Source organism: Vigna unguiculata, chromosome 10 (assembly GCF_037176805.1).
Source record: "Vigna unguiculata cultivar grain cowpea cultivar isolate G323 ecotype 2 chromosome 10, ASM3717680v1, whole genome shotgun sequence".
Taxonomy (NCBI): domain Eukaryota; kingdom Viridiplantae; phylum Streptophyta; class Magnoliopsida; order Fabales; family Fabaceae; genus Vigna; species Vigna unguiculata.
The window spans coordinates 52,565,358-52,586,283 of NC_140801.1; the positions used below are offsets into that span (position 1 = coordinate 52,565,358).

The 20,926-nt window shown below is 32.3% G+C and overlaps 3 protein-coding genes and 1 long non-coding RNA gene across 5 annotated transcripts; all 4 read right to left on the minus strand.

Annotated features, from left to right (window-relative positions):
* Nucleotides 1–410: 410 nt before the first annotated feature.
* Nucleotides 411–2,582, minus strand: CCMH (cytochrome c biogenesis protein family). Of its 2 annotated transcripts, none has more exons than XM_028051185.2 (4): nucleotides 2,457–2,582; nucleotides 1,883–2,032; nucleotides 921–1,052; nucleotides 411–821 (listed from the first exon to the last, which is right to left on the minus strand). In XM_028051185.2, the coding sequence occupies exons 2-4, from the start codon at nucleotides 2,024–2,026 to the stop codon at nucleotides 630–632; spliced, it is 468 nt and encodes a 155-aa protein (XP_027906986.1). In that variant the 5' UTR covers nucleotides 2,027–2,032; nucleotides 2,457–2,582; the 3' UTR covers nucleotides 411–629. The 2 variants fall into 2 exon arrangements, with proteins under 2 accessions (XP_027906986.1, XP_027906987.1); XM_028051186.2 differs by lacking the exon at nucleotides 2,457–2,582 and adding an exon at nucleotides 2,218–2,361.
* Nucleotides 2,583–4,652: 2,070 nt separating this feature from the next.
* On the minus strand, nucleotides 4,653–6,373 carry LOC114165951 (uncharacterized). Its single transcript, XR_003599823.2, has 3 exons — nucleotides 6,201–6,373; nucleotides 6,017–6,082; nucleotides 4,653–4,922 (listed from the first exon to the last, which is right to left on the minus strand). It is a non-coding gene; the product is annotated as an uncharacterized LOC114165951 (long non-coding RNA).
* Nucleotides 6,374–7,355: 982 nt separating this feature from the next.
* On the minus strand, nucleotides 7,356–16,034 carry SGB1 (Major facilitator superfamily protein). Its single transcript, XM_028050815.2, has 15 exons — nucleotides 15,753–16,034; nucleotides 15,205–15,339; nucleotides 13,505–13,604; nucleotides 13,351–13,418; nucleotides 13,136–13,268; nucleotides 12,074–12,173; nucleotides 11,856–11,968; nucleotides 11,628–11,721; nucleotides 10,775–10,928; nucleotides 10,466–10,609; nucleotides 10,301–10,374; nucleotides 9,239–9,327; nucleotides 8,701–8,815; nucleotides 8,047–8,261; nucleotides 7,356–7,565 (listed from the first exon to the last, which is right to left on the minus strand). Exons 2-14 carry the CDS (start codon nucleotides 15,281–15,283, stop codon nucleotides 8,064–8,066), a joined length of 1,461 nt encoding a protein of 486 aa, XP_027906616.1. The 5' UTR covers nucleotides 15,284–15,339; nucleotides 15,753–16,034; the 3' UTR covers nucleotides 7,356–7,565; nucleotides 8,047–8,063.
* A 1,642-nt stretch (nucleotides 16,035–17,676) lies between these two features.
* On the minus strand, nucleotides 17,677–20,340 carry LOC114166301 (CURVATURE THYLAKOID protein). The gene is made up of 6 exons (XM_028051015.2): nucleotides 20,017–20,340; nucleotides 19,317–19,411; nucleotides 19,133–19,219; nucleotides 18,383–18,445; nucleotides 18,253–18,290; nucleotides 17,677–17,900 (listed from the first exon to the last, which is right to left on the minus strand). Exons 1-6 carry the CDS (start codon nucleotides 20,114–20,116, stop codon nucleotides 17,846–17,848), a joined length of 438 nt encoding a protein of 145 aa, XP_027906816.1. The 5' UTR covers nucleotides 20,117–20,340; the 3' UTR covers nucleotides 17,677–17,845.
* Between the last annotated feature and the right edge of the window lie 586 nt (nucleotides 20,341–20,926).

The window sequence follows — 20,926 nt, forward strand, 5'->3', positions numbered from 1 at the left end:
CGTTTTCATCACTTTATACAAACTATTTGTTGATGTAAAACTTCCTGTGGCCATGACCAAAAGAACTTCATTCAAGTGGGTGGAGAAAATCTTTTGAAAGGACATCATATTGTAAACTTAGAAATATATGATAATGACAAATTCTGGATGTCAAGACTCGAATTATAAAGACTTTATGGATTGATATGGAAATTAAGCAATGAAATCCACATGTATATTTGTACCAAGCTTGGGTGTTGACAATAAACTAGGGGCATGTTTGTTTTAATTTCATAATCAATTTCACCCACCGTGTACTCCTTCCAAAAAAAAACTGTGGTTGAAATTATTTCAGGCACCCATTTCAATTATGTTCATCGATATAAAACAAATTCTATCATCTCTAAAATAGATATTTATTCACACACACATTCCAATTATGTTTGTTTATTGATTCAAACTAGGTTCTATCTAATGAGGTATTACAATACCAGGCTTGAAAAGTTGTGGATTAACATCAAAGTGAAACTTACTTATAATCACAAACATGTACCAAGTCAAAGGTTTTCTTCAAGTTGACTATCTCCGTAGTCCATTGCCTACAAGGCTAAAGTCATAATAGTGGATGGTCAACATGATCATTGACCTTATCATCTCCTCCACCAGAAGGGTGTTCTAGCTCCCTGTGAAGGAGGTGGCGTGAGAATATCAAGCATTGTCTCCTTCTCTTTTGGGGTCAATGAAACACCTCTAACAAGGTCCAAAGCCATGATATGGACATTAGTCTTTTGTTTATGCTTCTTGTAAGCCCATCCTCCAGCAGCTGCTGCAGCAATTAGGACCTATTTGAAAGAACATATTTTCGGAATCAGCAAAATTTAAACTAGATGAAAGTAAAAGGAAAACTCAAGCCCTTTCAGTCCTCCAAAGAAAAAATTTACAGGTGATAACCACAAAGCTGCTGTCTGCATATCAAACTTGGGCGTATAGAGTACAGTCTCTCCAAAATCGTCCTCAAGCTTTTTGTAGATTTCCTTGTCACTCTTTCCAGCCCGAATTTCATCACGAATTAACTGAGAAACAGTACAAGTGCTTAAGTTCTGCTTGATAGAAACAAAGCTAACTTTCAAAAACTTCTAGCAGACATGGCTGTTTTTTTCATTTTAAAGAAATTCTGAGTAGAAATGAAACAAAAGCAGACATAAAACTAGGCAAGAAACTTCAAAATCTTAAAATATATGTTCTACCAACATAGGAAAATCAGTTATTTCACACGCCCGAAATTCCATCACAAGCTGGGCATATTCTGTTCAATTTTTTGTAGCTTCATCAAGACAAAAAAACAAAAGGCTCTAATCAAAGTAAATGAAGCTTTACAAACCGTGTATCCAGTTAAATCAGAAAAGGGGACTTTTCTTTTTCTTTTCCTCCTGTGGGGTTGCAGGATTCAAAATTGACGGCCATTTAATTGACAGAAAGCCAAAAGTAAGCATCAAAGAAAATAAACTATACAAATAAACAGGAAAGAACACTGCATTACTCCATTAAAGTTGAACTGTTGCCACAAGGGAAAGCTGATTAAAAATAATGTATCCAAAGGATACATTGATATTCGATAACTCATTCTAGAATTTACATAAAAAAGGAATTTGGGTGTTCGATGTTAATTTTTAAGTCGCAAGTAAAAAAACAACAATCTGATATTTGACTCCACCCTCGTGCCCCAATTCATCTCAGTCCCTTCTCCTAATTATTCCAAGTTTAGAAGCCATCTGAAGTTCCAAACAAGTAGTTGAAAGAAACACAAAATAAACAAACTAACATAATCATGTTTCAGTTGGGACTAAGGACATAATTAAGTAACGACACCCATATGAGAAAGTAAAAGTGCATAGAAAAACACCTTCCTGAGCAAAATGGCAATGTCTGCTTGAGAATCTTCAATGGATTGACTCCCACACTCCGTGCACCTCACATTGTGACTAATGTTTCTTGCCCGAGCATCAACTATCATTGTCTTCTTCACTGCATCATCCTCACTCGCCATTCCAACCTACCCAAACAAATACCATTAAAACATTCAAAGGAAACAAGATAAATAAAGACTTTGTATGCCGCGCTGAAGAGAAAGTAAACTTCTGTTTCAGCCACACATTTCACCAAACAGTTGCAAGGCAAAAGAAATCAGGACAAAAACACAACAAATTTAAGTAAAAAAATGAATCAGAATGTCTTAACTGTAGCATCTAATGATCATGAAAGTGAAAGAACTGCACAAATTAATCCCTATTGTCAAAAGCATAAACAACACAAAAAGCCTTCGTTCATTCATTTTGTCGAACAGTTGCGATACACAAATTTCAACAGATAAAACATTTCCTCCGAATCAGAAGAAAAGGTAAATTTTACGATGGAGTTTAATATATGAATTTATTGAATATAGATAAATGTAAAATGGGTTTTACGTAGAAACTCACTGTAAAAAAATTGATGAAAAAAAGTAGGGTGTGTGATTCTAGTTCCTGGATTTCGATTGAAAGCTTGGATTAGATTGTGGACTCAATTAAGTACATATCAAATCATTGTCCCATGACATTGCATGCTCGTATAGCTCTTTTATTTTTCAAATATTAATTAAATATTTCTTTTTATAAAAAGAAAATGACCGCAAAGAAAATATTTTATCAAATATTTAATAATAAAAAAATACACATTCTTTTTTAAATTTCAAATATTAAAAAATTATAATGTTATAAATACTAAATAAAAGTATCAAATAATAATTATAAAAAGAATAAAAATGACAAAATTTATACCTTTAAGACCAAGTTAATAAATTAAGAGCTAAAAGATTAATGTAAAAAAAATTTACATTAATCAATAAATTAAAAATGTTTTAATGATACGAAACATAAGGTATTTCAACCATATTCCATACTCAATTTATTATATCAAAATCGACACAAATTTGGCCATTACCTCCAAAAACAAAATTATTTATCATATATTGTTTATATCTATACTCATAATCCGTATTATCAATACAAAAATTCTTTATCATATAATCGAGACAAATTCATACAATACCAAAAATATAGATTTATTTATCATTTTAAAGCAAACTAAATACAATAAACTAATATAGTAACCTATAAAAAAAGTACAAACAAGAGTTTTGTATTATCCGTATTAAAGTCATAAATGATTAGTATAACTAAATTGAAAGCGTAAGTCCAAGCAACAAGTTGCATTGAATTGAGATGTTATCATGAAAAGGTTTGAAATAGTAATGGCACATTGGAAAGCTAATGAAAGAGACAACACCGTAGCCTCCCAATCAATGCTTGGTGATGTCTACCCATTCATCCTAACATGTTTGGGTGTGGAACATATTTTTGCAACAACACTTCGATAACAAACACGGTTTATATGATGCCACTTTGCTATGTTTTCAGAGGTTGCTGCTTCAATCATTTCTCATATACTACCCATCTTGAAAAACTAAATTCCCCATACATTATGGCTTCTCATAAATCATTCAAGCTAAATTTATGACACAACCTCAATTTAGTAGAAGACATCTCAAAACGAATCAAAATCTTAAGTCAATTTAGTTCATTAATAATCACTTAATTTATGGGTTATATAAATTTAAGTTGAGTTAGATTTACTTAACATACAATTCATTTATTTTTTTAAAAAATTATTTCTTTTATCTTTAAACCAAAATAAAAAACTCTTTATTTATTATTTTTGATATCTTTGAGATCCTGCAAATTTTAATATATGAAAAAATATAAAATTATTTCCATCCTACAAATTTAAATATTCAAAAATAATTAAAAAAATATTTTCTTCATTTTTTTATCAGTTAGTAATTCAAGTTACTTAACACGTCAACCTATGATAGATTGAACCGAATTGTAAAATTTATGACTTATTGTTAATTTCATTCATACCGAACAAATCCGTAATACAAAACATCACGTTGTTTTATCCATAAAAGAAAAATCAAATTCAGGATTTTAGAATCATTCGAAAATATTAATCAGTCAATTATGTTGTGCCCTCTTAATATTAATTATGTCACTTAGATCACTCATACTACTTGTAAGGTACTATACTTATTGTAATTTGAATCCTGTATTTTGCAAGGTATGTGATTTTTTAATATTTTGTTTATTAATTTTTAGATATCTATAATTTGATTCTTTAAAATTCTTTTTAAATGATTTTGTTCCATAACTTTATTATAGGTATTTATTATATAGACATGAAAATGTGAGATTGAGATATAACGTAAAATATTCGTGGGAGTGTGAGACTGAGAGATAACGTAAAATATTCGTGGTGTACTCAATGATTGGACTTGTGCCAAATTGGGAGAAAACATATGAATATTTTACTGAAAAAAGTTCCATATAATTAATAAAAAGTAAATAATAAAAACAATGTAAAAAGAAATTCAGATATCAAAATTATAATTAAGTCAAAATATTTGTTATTGATGTTTATAAAAAAAATATAATAAAAAGATTGGTGCTCTCAAGTATTCATAGATAAAATTTATTATGGATAATAAGTGAATTATTTAAATAGGTGCTAAAAATAATTGATAACAGATAATTTAATACTCATTTATAAATATGTCAGATTCATATTGTAACATCCTGTTTTCATAGTTTTTAAACTATTAAACAAAACATTTAAATTTTAGTAATTCAGAAACGAATGATGACATAGGCCAGTATAATACAATACAGTCATCCTCAAAAATAACCATAAGTACATTGATCAACCTATATTGCCCATACACGACTAAAGGAATTACAAAAATACCCGATCAGCTAAACAAAAGAAAGAAAAGGGGTCACATATGCTATTGGTACGTCTAATGCAATCATCTCACATCCCGGAGGGTGTATCCTCACCTGCACGTTTATCTGCTCACGCCATCCAATCGAGACGATCATTGCAAAGGTAGAAGACACACACAAACACGCCATAGAAACTAGAAGGGTAAGCTAACTTGAATGAAGAGTAACCATGCAATTTATTTTATGTTAAGGCAGAGAAACAGGATTCATTAAACAGTCTATCAAAAATCATCCAATTAATTCCAACTATAACACCACACGCCATTCTAGACTCGATATCCGGATTATGTAAGTGGCATTGGAGCTCTTGGTGACTTGCGCTTGAGATGGTTCCTAAACTCTGCAGAGTTTTAGGCACAAGGGGTATTCACCCAACCACTCTCAAGGTAAATCCCATCACCTCTATGATGGATCGGATTCATAGACCAGGACCTCCTGCTACTTTCCCCGACGTAATCCATCATACTCTACTTGAGTCTTAATGGTTACTGGAAGCGTCAGGATATCACCAATCTGAGTCCTCATGCCCTTACATTTACTAAACCACATTCCTTAGGATTTCCCTTGAAATCCTAACTCTAACATACTTCCATTCACATCAAGTTCACACTCAATTCCTTCACACAGTCTAACATGCATAAGGATCACATACAATATCAACCAACATCATCTTAAAGCAACCAATCTAGCATCAAGAAATCAAAACAGTGGGAAAACCAATCTTCTACAGGGAATCTCGCTTAGGCTAGAGGGTCTCGCCTAAGCTAGAGAGTCTATCTTGCTTAGGCGAGTTGATCTCGCCTGGGCGAGACATCATACAGTGGTGAATTACAATTCCTGGGCGAACTCTCGCTCAGGCTAAACTGGCTCGCCTAGACGAGATGTCATCTCGCTCAGGCGACCCCAGCTCGCCTAGGCGAGGTTTCGCACAATTGACAGGGGTGAGCTTCTGGTATTTTCGCTTAGGCGAGACCAACTCGCCTAGGCGAAACTACCAGGAAATCCTCCCTGTTCTGCACATGCAAGCTCGCTCAAGAACATCTCCCACTCAATTTCACACACCAACAGTCTCAAACATCAATTAAACAAACAATCATGCAATTAAAGCACTCACGAACACAATTCACATCAAAATGAGTTACAGAGTTAGCTTCCCTTACCCTTTTACCAAGAACTAGATTGATGGAGTCAATGGATAGCAAGAGAGCAGAATTCTTCCGTTTAACCTAGGAGAATCCGTCATCAAGACAGGGGAGACGAAGATTAACATGATCAGATTCATAACGCAAAGAGTGGTTAGTGGATTCTAACTGGAATTGAGCTCAATTGGGAGATATAACCTACCTAGGAGGATGGAAGCTGAGGGAGGAGTTGCAGAGAGTCATGTTGGCTGGTCCTTCCAAAGTCTGAATAGAGAAAGATTGAAGCAGTGAGATGTAGCACAGAGAAGAGGGAGTGGGAGATGGTTTGAGTTGCAGAGAAAATTTGAGAGAATGAGGAAGAAGAGAGGGTGTTTCTGTTTTTAGAAAAGAAGCAAAAAGAGGGGTATCACACATATATCATAATATTCATACCCACAAATATTCATCGTTGATAAAAAATTAAAATTAAAAATTAATTTATATTTTATTAAGTTAAATTTAATTAAAATTATAATTCACATTATATTTTATATTTTTAAAAATTTATAAATTATCTTTTCTTACATATTTACAAGAATATTTTTTAAACAAATATCTAAGTCGAATTTTTTGTTGTGATTAAATAACGAATAAACACTATTAGCATCGGTTTGACCAATGTTATCCTAATTCGCACACATAGCATATGTATATTATAAAATTGAAAATAATAAAATAATATGAATTAAAATTGTACATTTTAAAATTCTAAAAGGTGGATTAGCAATGAAAGACCATCTTTAATTAGTGTTTTCTTTCTTAAAAGAGTGATATTCTTTTATGTATTTTCCTCGGAACTTGTTATTTTATGTATAAAAAGCATTAAATAAATTTCAAAATTGTAATAACTAAAAGTGATAAACTTTAATATTTTAAATTTAAACTAGTTGCGACTAAATACCATTTTTTAGAGACAAATTATAATTATTATTTTGTATTTACTTTTATATTATAACTATCAAATGATTAATCATTTCTAAAATTTCTTTTATGTTGAGGTTTTCTTCTCATTCAAAACTCACCTCACTTGTTCATAAATTTGTATACCAAAATTTCAGCTCGTCTTAAATCAAATTATATCACATATTTAATAGTTTTTATTTTGTACTTAAGGAATAAAACAATAAAAAAAAACGATATATATATATATATATATATATGTATGTATATATATGTGTATGTTTAAAATGAACCCTTGTTTCATCTCAACTATAAAGCTTGCACACAAATTGCATCAGGTCTTGGATTTTCAGAATAAGAACAACTAACTTCTTACTCTAATAAAATCCATCAGTTTGATTTACTTATCATGTTCATATGAAAGAAAAACTGTGATATCAATTATGTAATTAGAAATTACATTGTCCCAAAGTATCAACTGTAATGTGTTCACCATTTGACTGACAAAAAAATAACTCTAAAATTTACATATGCCTTTCAGCGAGCACCCGAACAAAGAATCAAATGTAGCATGAGATGATCAAAGGCTCTAAAAACTTGACCCCATGCAACAAAACCACAGATTTTCCTGCAAACCAGTGACAGAAAGAATCAATACTGCCCAGAAAACAATTTAAGAAATAAATTAAAAAAAGGAAATAAATTTCTTTATAAGTTAAAGGTTTAATTATTTCTTTAGTCCTTGTTTTCGTCAAAAAATGTCAAGTTGGTTCTCCAGTTCTTTTTTTGTTCCAATTTGGTCTCGAATTTTGAAAAATTGATACAATTTGATAATTTTCGTCATATTTCTTGAAATGCATGATGAATTTTTCATCAAAATTGACATTAGGATTATGTTAATTATACCAACAAAGTAAACCATCCTTGTTTCCAGTTTTAATTTTGATGAAAAATGTTTGATCCGTTTCAAGAAATCTAACAAAAAGAACCAAACTATATCAATTTTTCAAAAATCGGAACTAAAAAAAAACTGAAGGACTAACTTGATATTTTTGAACGAAAACAAGAATCAAAAGAATAATTAAACCTAAGTGAAAATATGGTTATACCTTGTCATGAGACCACTTTAGTATGTTGAGTCTGCCTCTTGTGCAAGAAGTGCAATTTCAATTTCCTGAAGTGACTTCCCTTTTGTTTCCAGAATATATTTCTTCACAAAAACCACCGCTACCAAACAACATGAACCAAAAATAGTATACAGGAGTTGAGCCCCAATTAGCTCCAGCAAGCGCAAGAAAAATAGACCCACAAAAAAGTTTATCGCCTGTTGAAAGAAATGTTTACAATCTCTTAGAGAACACAGTAATATTGGAGGAGCCAAACCAAATGACACTGTTATAATGTGAAAGGCCAAAACTTCCTTCAAACATGTATATTGTATCTGATGTAGGACCTGCTATTGAACTTAACTAGAGAAAATATACAGGTAATTCTAATTAGTATATAATGTCAAGTTACCAATTATGTCTTACCTCAAGGTCAAATTCAGACCTAAAAGAACATTACTCAATACAAGTGCAAAGATAACTCAAATATTTAAACAGAATTAAGCTTTAAAATGTATATCATTACAATATTCACCGCCATTAACATAGTTAAAGATTACAGTAGATTTCAAGTTCATAAGTATGCAAAAAGTTCAAAACAAGTTAATACTTTGGAAAGTTAAGATGAAATATAAGAAAACTTGAGAAGACAATTACCCAATGCATAGCCAGGCAAATGGCCATTGCCTTTGCTCTAATATTGCCGGGTAGCATTTCAGACATGACAAGACAAGGAACTGGACCAGCGCCTAGAGCAAATGACATCACAAACCTGTGTTGTCCATTTCACATTTAGCAACATATACCATGAAACATGCACTCTCAAATTCACAGAGATTTATAACTTGTTCAGTAGTTTGACAGTCAAACAAAGGAATGTAGGTATCTTTTCAGATTCACAAGGTGTTCAAACAATCAATTAAGAAGTCCATTTTGAAATAAATAAAGCAAACTTTTCAAAGTATGGCTAATATTCAAAAAGTTGTATTACATTCATTGATCTGTGATTCTGTGGATAAAATGAGATTGACATCAACGTTAACCAATTATTGTCATATATATTTACTTGTGCATCTGATAGTGACAAACTAAGGACACAGGTTATGAATTTCAGAAAAAGATTTGCTATAAAGGGGTGTGCACCCTCTCCAAACCAGCCGTCCAACAAATACAAGTTGAATTTCTGACCACTTACAGTAACATGCCACCGACAGACAGATACATTGCTCCAAATCCTGATGCAAAAGGACTTGCAGCAATGGCTTGTAAACCCATTGTTAACGCCTAAACAAGAAAATAGGCAAATATCAGGTTATATAATTCTCATCACGTAGCTTATGAAAATTAGTATGAAATGTAATAATTGGAAAGAAATCCAACTTTTAAACTGCATCGTAGAATAGCTTAGATTTCTTCACTAATTAGTGCAAGAAAACCCAAGATAGGAGAGTTAAAAAATGAAGTCATGCTCTTGGTGAGCTTGCTAAAAGGGAAAACAAGGAAGTGACTTATGAATTGAAAGCAATTGGCTATGTATTGAGCACAAAAAATTTGGTTGGATAGTCAATTTTCAACGAAAACTACAGGAGATTCCGGTTAAACAATCAAGCCTTAATCTGGATGGTTGCTATTGATACAAATTTTATGAGTGTATTTTTCCTGACTAATCTAACTAAACTAGTATTTTTATCTTTCTTTCATTAGCTATGTAAATATAGACTCAATCCTAGTCCCTAACTTCATTGTGCTACATTTCAGTCGCAAAATCATGATAGAGAAACTACCCTCTTGCATATATTTGGATACTCTTACAATACAAGAAAGACAATTTCATTATTTGAACCTTTTATCTTCCCAACAACCAAGTAGACCCTAGCTAAATCCCCAAAAACTATACGGAAAACTTTCCCATTTCCCATTTTCAGGTTTCATTGTCCTGCATTCCAGTTACATTCTCTGTCCATTTTTACAGACCTTCCAAATGGGAGTTATGTTGCATGCCATTGAAACTTAGCTATTTGTTGTCCAAAAGTGTTGTTTGGAAGCTGAATGGATATGGTGCCTTCCTAATTCCCGTGGAAGTTAATTCATGTGGAATCCAATAAATTAATAGTTAAAGTAATTACTGAATAGTAGACGGCTACACTTTCGTTTCAATTTTCTAAAAACATGAGTCTTATGAAATTCTTTTCAAATGATATTCAAGTTTAGAAGAGATTCATTCAATAAAGGGACAACTTTCATTTTTCTTTCTTACCATGCCCAGAAAGCTACCCAGGAGAAGCAATTTCCTTCCAAGTTTATCCATCAGAATCATTGCAATAACAGACCCTGAAGAGGTTACACGAGAAGGTTGAGAGGAATAAACAGCAATTGCAAATCAACAAATAAACAAAAATAAAGGAGATAAGCAAAACAATACCCACTAAATTGCAGACTCCTACGCATGTGTTTGCAATATCAGATGGTACACCAAAACTTTCAAAGACAGTTGAAGAGAAATAAAAAACAGCATTTATGCCGGATAGCTGCTGCAACGCAAAAAGCGAACAGCCAATGAACATCACTGCAAAATGCATTTAGTCATTTAGCAACTATAAAAAAAGACACAAAACAACTATATACTACTGCAAAACAAATGATTTTAGAATTTTTTATATGATTAAGCTAGCCTATAAAAGATACACTACTGTTCCATTAGAATAAAATATTAAGATGTGTAGTCATGTACCTCTGAAATAGCGGCCACAGATTAAATCTGAAACTGTGACTGTATCAGATGCATCACCTCTGTCAGCCTTTGACAGTTCAACCATTGCAGGTTTCACATGTACTCCTCCCAACAGCTTCTCAAACTCAGCTTCAGCTTCAGTGGTTCTTCCTATCTGAACAATATAAAAGAAATATAAGTGTTTGTGTAGAAAAAAGAACCTTAATCAATTAAAAGAGGAAATAAATACAAAAAAAAAAATAGACAAAAGGGAGGATGAGACCTTGGGTACTCTTCTTAAAAAACAAAAAATTACAGATAGTCAATAACAAAGTTAAAAAATAGACATCAGGCAGGGTATATTTATTTATTATTTTAAAAAAGGGAATTAATCATTGGGAGAAGGAAACCCGGAATCTCTTTTTTTCAGTCTTAAAGAGAAAGAAACAATATAGACAAACAAAAGGCAAAAATAGAGTAGTCTTTCAATAGCACCACATCAGCAAAACATTGTTCTATGAAGGGGTATCAAATGAAGATAAGGTACCTTCAAAAGCCCTCTTCAGAATCAAGTTAAACAGAAAGTAAAAGAAATATAAATTAGAAACCACAAGACACGATAGTTCCTAACTTTTTATTACCTCACTCCATCTTAAGTATACAAGTGCAACATTACACTTTATATATCATCAAAGATCAAATTAATAATTAAATATCCATAGGCCAGAGTTGGGATAGAAAAATTTATAGTCCAGCAATCAATCTCCCAAATATGATCCAAAATAGTTGAAAGCAAATACATTAAATTATGTTTTGACAATTAGTCAGTAATTGAAAGTTCTTGACAGTTTTAAACACATGGCGATTAGATAACCTTGAAAAGCCAATGAGGACTCTCTGCACTGATCTCCATAAAAATGGCAAGCATTGCAGCAGGGATGACAGATACCCAGAAACAAATTCGCCACCTGAGCACATAATTTCCGCATATAAAATTCAACCTTTAAAAAATATGTGCAGAAAAAGTAATTGAAATTGAATTGCCCTATAAGGCTACAATAAACATATCTTCACAAATATCACCAAGCCTAGCTTTTCATACCAACCAACTATATCCTTTGATGGAATTCCAATAAAGAAAGAGCCCATGAGTCCAAGACATGTTGCAATTTGGGTTAAGGCTCCATAAGCACCTCGGACAGCTGGAGGTGAGACCTATAAATGCATGTGGAGTTAAGTAAAGAATAAAAAAACCTCTACTGAAAAATATAATGATCTCAAACTGGAGAGAAACAGAATTGCTGATATCATCTAATATACCTCAGCCACATAAAGAGCTACAACAGGTGGGCCAAGTCCCATTCCAGTACCAACAAATAACCTTCCCAGAAGCATGCCCCACAGAGTTTTTGCTGTTGCACTGCAAAAGTTGTGAATAGTAAGCTTATAACTTTATCTGCTGTTTTATTGTGTTTGTGAAGACCTTTTTCTCCTTTTTTCTCATTCACCCTTTCCCCCTTGCGTTATCTTCTGTTTTTTTATAGAAAACATCATGGAATGGGATGACATTAATTTGAAAACAATTAGCAAGAGAACCTTAACAATAAAAATATAAAAAAGAAAAAGCTTGAGGAAGGGATTTCTTTGTATTATAACAATGATTGTTAAAGTTGTAAAGTGATTTCTCAAATTTTCCACTTTTCCAATTCATGCAGAGATAATTTAAAAGTTGTCTATCAGCAATAAGTTGAAAACTGAAATTCAAACTTAAAACATAAAATAGGAAACCTTTTGAAATCCTTGTGACAGGATCTAATTTTAAAATAAGGAACTACGGTTTATAAATCTTCAATGGGAAAAATCCCTCTTGATCCCACTGAAAACAGAAAAACAAAGATAGGAATACTGCACAATTTCAAGGGTCTGCAATGCAATCTGCCTGCCCTAACCAATAAGACCCTGATTCCTACTGATTGATTGCGTAAGTCCCCTCCCCCACTCCTAGCTTTTTATCATTTCCCTTAACGGATTTCACCCCTCTTTTCCAACCGTCCTAAAGAACAGAAAATGTCAGGATTCAAGTCATTTATCAGTGATCATATAAGAAAATTGATTAGACCATTTTTTTTTCACTGAAGAAACAAAGCTAGTCAAATTTGTTAACATTACACAGTTCCCACAAAGGAAGGAACAAGGAAGTCCAAACTAAAAAAAATGAAACTGGATAGAAGAAAATTAGCCTTTCGAAAAACCGTGGTTTATACACACACAATATAGCTTTTGTATATCAGTTGTACCAATCAAATGCAAATTTTGTTGCACAAGAAGGCAAGGTGACACAATTAATGAAAGAGACAATAATTTAACTTATGCAGCTGATACCTCATCCCAGCCCCAATTATCATAGGTAAAGCACACAACTGGAAACTTCTTTTACGCCCAATACCATCTGCCATCCATCCACTGAACAGAGATCCAACAAAAGCACCTCCTAAACATACACTTACTACAAGACCTTCATCATAAAAAGAGATAAATATTTAGATGTCAAACATGATAAAAACAATAATGTTTGTCATCAAACTAAGATGAACTACCTTCTGCTATTGTATTCCCACTAAATCCAAGATCTATAGAAATGCTCTCTAATGTTTCATTCACTACTCTGCATTGGCAATAGCAGTAACAAAATCAGATATTTTATACATACAAGAATGAATCTGAATCAAACTTTGGTATAAAAGAACATACCCAATATGGTATCCATACAAGAAGGCAGAAAGAGAAGCCACTAGTACATGCCGAAAAGAGTGCAACCAACATGGTTTGGCATTCTGTATACGCACTGAAGCTGTGATGAACGAAATTCTTCTGTCAGTGATATCATTATAGCATCTTCAATGGAAGTTCTTTCAAGTAACTTGCAAAGGATTTTATTTAACGTTAAATGAATCCCACAAGCCACATCACTCCTAAGCTACTGTTTTACAGTATTTGCTCCAATAATGAGATCTTATAAGCAATCCACATTTTTATAAATCTTTTTTGCACTTCACTTTTTGAACACAAAATATTAATTAATTTTTTTGATTAAATATTAATTTACTACAGATGTAGTTTATATATTTTAGACTTAGGGTCTTATTTGAGACCTAGTTCTTAATTCTATGAACCATATCATCACACATCAACCAACTCCAATGGATATATCTTTCAAGGCCTAGTGCTTATATCTAAGACTTAAGTTAAGATTTTGGCATTGGAGTTATTGTTACAAACAAACCAATTTCTCCAATTGGCATATAAAAAATTACCCAAAAAACATTAAACACTTCTTTGTCATTCTCTCTCCCTATATAAAGAATAAGAATTTGAATTACACACAAGCTCATTGCTAGTTGACTTTTTTATTGTTCTTAAGTATACAAGGTATTATTGACCATGTTTTGCAATGTTATCAGTGTGTACATATCAATGTCAAACCAAATTCCACAAGCTCGTAAATGAAATGGGGTTTTAAAATATGTACCCAATACGCTACATGAATCAATACTCATCAAAACATAAATGCCTGTACTTTCAGAAAAAAAGTATGTATATTCATCTGCAAGATTCAATAGAAGCACAGAAAAACATACATGATTATGTAATATGTAATAAAGATAATGAGGCTGAATTGATTTGAAGTAGTCATTTCCATTTTTGCCTGAAAGTTGAGTTCAGTCTCCACTGTTCTTTCAAATTTGTAACACATTTTATATCTCTTTTGGATTACACGACATTGGTGTAAAGTATCTACTAGTTTTGCTGATATACAACCAATTGTGGGGTCTCTCCTCCAAAGCAAGTTTTCTTCATCCACAAAGTTTAAATTCAACACTTGTTAAGGGATCTAAATCCAACTCCACTTGAACCATGGTCGTGGAATCATTCAAATACGAATTCAAGAAATCTAATCTTTTAAATTATAAAATGCAACTACTTAGTCCATGATTTATTTCCCACTAGTTTTCCAAATTATTTCCTAAAACAATTCGGCACTACTCAGCAATCAACTTCTCATCCCAAATCTATAAGTTGAGAAATGTTCTTTTATTCTCTTTTTTATGCTTAAGCTCTTTGGAGGAAAACACCTAGAAAACAAAAGCATAATCAGGAGAGAAACACGTTTAAACATGTTCAGTAGAAGACAAACAAATTTTAGAAAACAGTAAACGAGCAAGACATTAGTTTAACTGTATTAGTAATAAAAAGAAGTGTTCAAAAGATAAACGCTTGCAATCTAAAACAGTTTTACACTGTCAACAAATCACAAATCATAGTTAACATAACTTCCAAAATTATCATAGACAGTGATGTAATTGGTTGACAGTGTAAAACACCTTATCAACGCATAACCCATTTATTCTAAAAAGAAAAACATATACATGAACGAAAAGAAAGCAAGGTACCTAAATTCTCATCCAAATTTTCATCCTTATCCTGTCCAAGTATGTGATCCTTGGATGCTACCCGTTGCCTTCCCCGCATGGCAAAACGATAGATAACTTCTCCAAAATTCGCCAGAGATCACCTTCTGATATACACTATTGCATCATCATAACAACAACATCAGTTGCATTGCAGCACAGGGCATTGGCAACAACATCAAGCACAACACCGCACCAATCTCAATAATAAGATTGCAAGAAAAATTCTCAGATCTCACACCCCAAGAACTTCATTTTCAATCACATGATGTCACCTCTACCGTTATTTTTCCATGCACATTGTCATTCCCGTGAAATGGAGAGGGAGAACCTAAATCTCACCGTTATCAGTTTTGTTTTGTTCAAAAGGGGTTTATTTATTTGAAGAAAATCACAAAAATGAAGAAGGCTCGCTTCTCTAACTGGCCACCTCAATCACAGAAAAAGCTAAAACTTTCCTAAAATGGAATGATACCCAGCACAGGAAAAATAATAATGAAAAGTGAGAGAGAAAATTGAAAGGTGGGTACCTCGTTGGTGCGAGATGAAGAATTTGGAATGGCGTTAGAAATGCAGAGAGATCGATGCAAATGAACAAGAAAAAAAGAGTGAAGTGTGATGATCATCGCAGTTGAGGGCAATGGCACGTGTCAGTTGGTGACGCAGTCGTGGTAAAAAAAATAAACCCACCATAGATTTCGCACACACATGTCTACATCTACGCATATGCATGATGAAGCATATGCAAGTTAAGTATGATACAAAAAAGAAAAAAAGTAGAACAAAATTTGGACATGTGGCAGATTCTAAGGTTCTGTTCTGTGTGTCTCTGTCTCTGATATCATGTGCTTACGGAGAAGTAGAAGAAGACTCCAAATTTGGCTAGGATTTCATTTGCATTTGCTTGTTACAATATTCAGTGCGAGTTTCGCGACAGAACAAACAATGTAGAGAGAAAAAAAGATTGCAGATAACAATTTTTTTTTTTCTTGTTTGATCGAAGAAAAGTAAACATAAAAACTCAAAACATAAATTAAGTTCTTTTTTATTTGAATTTGAAGTTGTTTTCTTTTCCTTCATTTTGTTTTTCTCTACCAAGCATCGGGGGAGAGCTTCAAAATGTGAGGAATTAGTCTTAGTATTGCTTTTTAATCAAATTTCACTGGTAATGTTGTTTTATTTCATTCAAATGCATTAAGTTGTTTTCATACATTGTTTTCATTCAAACTACTCTTATTTTATTGTTATATGTATAATAATTAATATTGTTGCCCAATTTACTTTCAATCTATCATTATTTTCTCCTTTATCACTAAATTTAAATTTTGAAAACATTAATAATAATTAAAATTTTACATCACACTTTAAATTATTCAACATATACTTAAAACATAATTGATATATATATATATATATATATATATATATGCTATTATATATAGCTTACATATTGAGAAATATTATTAATTGTAAATTTTAATTATATTAAAAGAAGCGTTTCCTTTTGCAGATGCAAAAATACTATTTAGAATCAAGAATAATGACTTCATAAGCTAACAGGGTGGGTATAGTGGTCCAGGAAGTGCTTTTATTTCTCAAACAAAAATCTTCTTAGTGCCTTCCTTCTTCTTTTTCTTATTTATAGCTAAAAAGTTAATGTATTTGGGTAATGTTATGGGAGTTCGTAAGGATTATGATAGAACAAGTCTCCTGGTTTTATGAATGTATCAGACACAACATCATTATTTTGACTACAAAGAAAATCACATAAGCATTTATCAGACACAACACATAATTTTTAAGAAGGCATAAATAAACAAGTTTGACATGATCAAGGTTGGTATTGTTAGGCAAAGCACACATTCCTTAACCAACCCACCTAGGTGGATGATGGCATGTTTGAATAAAGAACCAAACTTTATTTTCTTTCCCTTTTGCTGAAATTATGAACATATGTTGGTGGGAATTGGCAAATTGGTAATAGCCCATCTGTGATTGCGTAATTCATTGTTTGACAGAAGGAAATTGAAGCGTAAGGAAGATGACAAAGGTAGAAAAATGATAGCTTTAAAGTAAATGAACATAAAAATAATGATACATCTCAGAACATATATAGTCCCTATAACTGTAAGTGTAAGTTAAGTAAGTTAACTGATCCCTAGGTCAACCCCTCATATTATATACTTGTTCAAATAAAGTAGACACAGTGGAGATTTTGTTGCAATATTAAATTCTTACAAAACATTCACAATGGCTAAAATTGTGATCAAACATAGACCATCTTTCAAAACCCTGTTCTTCACCTATTGATTGATGCATGCTCAAGTGAACAATTCCTTTTATATTTGTTCTGGCTTTTCTAAGTGAGCACTATTTAGGCTAGTTTTACTCTTATTAGTTTTATGTTCAAGGAACTTCATTGAAAATTATATACAAAGAAGCTAACCCAGCACAAAAAAAAAGCAAGCTTTAATTCATTGATGTAATGTACTGATCTTTAAACATTTAGTTAATCCTTGCATTGAAATTTGCATAGGAGTGATGACAGTCAAAACCCTCTTTCCCCTCCCTCTTCTTAACCAGCTTTTCCTCCCAATCTAGCATAGCATTTTGGTAGCACATTTTACTGGCCCAAGATATCTGTTGCTGACTTGTTCAAGATTTGAAAAAGCTCTTCCCTGTAATCAGAAAAATTCAAGTGAAGCTGCTTCCAAATTGAGTGCTCTAGAAGCTAAACCTTTTCACTGGGATTTCTCTTGAAAACAAATCAGTGAAGGGTCTAATTTATAAAGAGAAAAACTTCATTGTGTGAGATTAATCTCTTTATTATGCAGTTAATTACCAGCAGTTTATAACAGCATTAATCAATGTAGTGGCCAATAGGCCTTTTACTGTAAATGTAATCCATTTCACATTTTTCTTTCACTTTACACAATTCTTTAAATGAGATCAGAGGTCTTAATCTTGGATGTGCTTAATATCAAGCAAAGGGATGATGAAAATCAGAATAAAGGGGACCAATATGCTTACCGGTCAGGCTTGAATATGAGATAGCGATAAGTAAACCACTGAAATAAAAAGAAAAAGTTTGCATTACTTGCCAAATTTAAATAACTGACTTTAATAGAAACACACGTCAATTATGCAGCACAGAACTTACCACAGAGTAAAATATTCCAATTAATTCAAATACAGCTGGAAAAAGTGGCAATTTGTCAACGGCCTGCATACAAAAATGAAAAAAATAAAAAATAAAAATCAGTAGGGTGCAAACCTTTGAGTAAAATCCACAAACACTTGCATTGGAGTCATTGTGAAGCTGTTTTCACTTAAAAGAGCTTTCTAAATCCTTAATAAATAAGGATTTATGATCAAATTGTTATAACCCCAATGGATTTGTTATTCTACCATCAGATCAATTTTTTGTAGCAGTGGCCATAGCAGCCCATGCTCTATGAAACCACTTGCACTTGCATCACATATCCATATTGATTAACTCGAATACTTTTGGATATTTTACCAATGCATATCAATGAAGTATCCAAACCTTTATAAACTGCTATGAGAATCTAATACAACAAGATATGGAACATAAAAGTGTACATAAGATAGAAATATAGAAACATTGTCTCTTGGTGAACCAAAAATAGAAATTATCCTCTACATGGATGACTCTGGAGAACAGAATAAGATTGAGATCTCACTACTCTTATCTCTAGGCAATAAGCAAATGAGTGAACAATGATCTAAAATGGTGACAGTTATATATTTATTACACATTTTAAGAAAAGTTTCATAGCTATGTCAGACACATGAAATATCTAAAATACTATGTACAGAATAGGTACACAATATCCAAAAAATGTCAATCATGTATTCATTCCAAAACACTGAAAGTGGCAAAAGTTACCGCAACCAAATTTGTTGCCGCCCAAAACGCTGCTACAGCTGCAAATCCCAACCCAAAAAGTGCCAGTCGGTCTTCAGGTTGATCCCACTGTTTCAAAATCAGCAAACAGTAGTTTAGTGTATCATACCTTCTGTGTCACTTTGAAAGAGGGACAAGATGGATGAGAGTGAGAGGAGTAACTCACAACATTCTGAACGGACTTAAAAACAGTAAGGGAAGTTGAAGATTCAGAACTTCCCGCAGAAGCCTTCACAACCAAAGAAACATTACTCCGTCTCCCTGTGATGTGAGCAGAAAGAAAATCAAGAATCTGATACATAAGTGATACAAACACTTCTAACATAAATCAGCAGAAGTTATAGTCAGCAATTTTTTTTCACACAAAACAGTAAGCCAATGTAGATAAAAATTGATCCCTTTATGTATGAAAAGTATACAAGTAACATACATTATGCACCAACGACTTTCATAGCAGAATAGAAACCTAATGCCAAAATCTCATGAATTGTACATAGTGCCAGAGTGCATAATCATGCCAAAAAATCACTTATACTGAGATTTCCCATTAAATTTTAATTTCCACAGATAGACAATTGCCAAATTCCAAATACATGCAGGTGATTTTACAGTTCAACCTAGTCAATGATATGATTTGACCACAATAACTATGCAGAGGAAAACCTAACTATTTCTCCTTTATGAATACCTTCTACATAATCAAAATTTTCTATTTGAAACTAAACTTCCCAGTTCATCTTCTCAAGGATATCACTTTGACTTAAACCAAGTATGCTTGAAAAATTAAAAAGCGTTACTGGAGATAAAACCCTGTGGTGTCTGTGGGAGAAAAAAATCTCAACATTGAAAGAAAACGAAAGGGTTACCTGAAAGAAGAGAAACAGGGAAAGTTGGGAAGGTCCCTGGGTGTGAATTTCTAGCAGGAAGCAGCAATGGTGGCAACAAGCTTGCAACAATGGAAGCCATTTGCACCCTTGTAATTGATGCAGAAAGTACAAGAACAACACTAATCAAATCAAAATTGCAAAAAAGACTAAAACTTTGGCTAAGTTTCCCCTCCTGTGATAATCAGATGACAGAAATCAGAACCTCCAATGATAATCAGATGACAGAAATCAAAAGTAAGATTTCTTTGTTTGTACTATCACTGTATTGTATCTACTGCTGCAAAAGAGGTGTAAGTAAGACAGAATATTCCAGTGCAAGGAGTGTGCACCACAAAAATTTGAAGTAAATAAAATAAAAGCAAATATATTTATTTTTAGACTAAATACGCTCTTTTTAATAACAGAATTACCATGATTTTTCTCGGTTTTATCATGAGTATGTTCAATTTGGTTGCATTATTTTTATAAATAAATTAATGTATAATCTCTTCTATTAAATTTATGGTAACAGATCGCTATAATAATAATTATTATGAATAATAGATGGCACATTATAAATTAGCGTTGATCCACATACATAAATACTAAATATTACAATAATTACGTCATCACAATATTAATAAAAGAATTGTATTATCTTATTTTTTTGAGAGAAACATACAAAATTTAGAATATTCAGAAATAGAAGAAAAAAATTGAAAATAAAAAACATAACACGAAAACAAATATGTTTAGAATTTATTTATAAAATAAATTTACATGCGAGATTAAAATGAAATTGGTTCACATAAAACTAATTTCTATACTTCTAACACATTTCCCTTGGTGTATGTTCAAAAAATATAAATTTGGTTATGATAGATTTTTTAACTATGGCATATCATGTCAA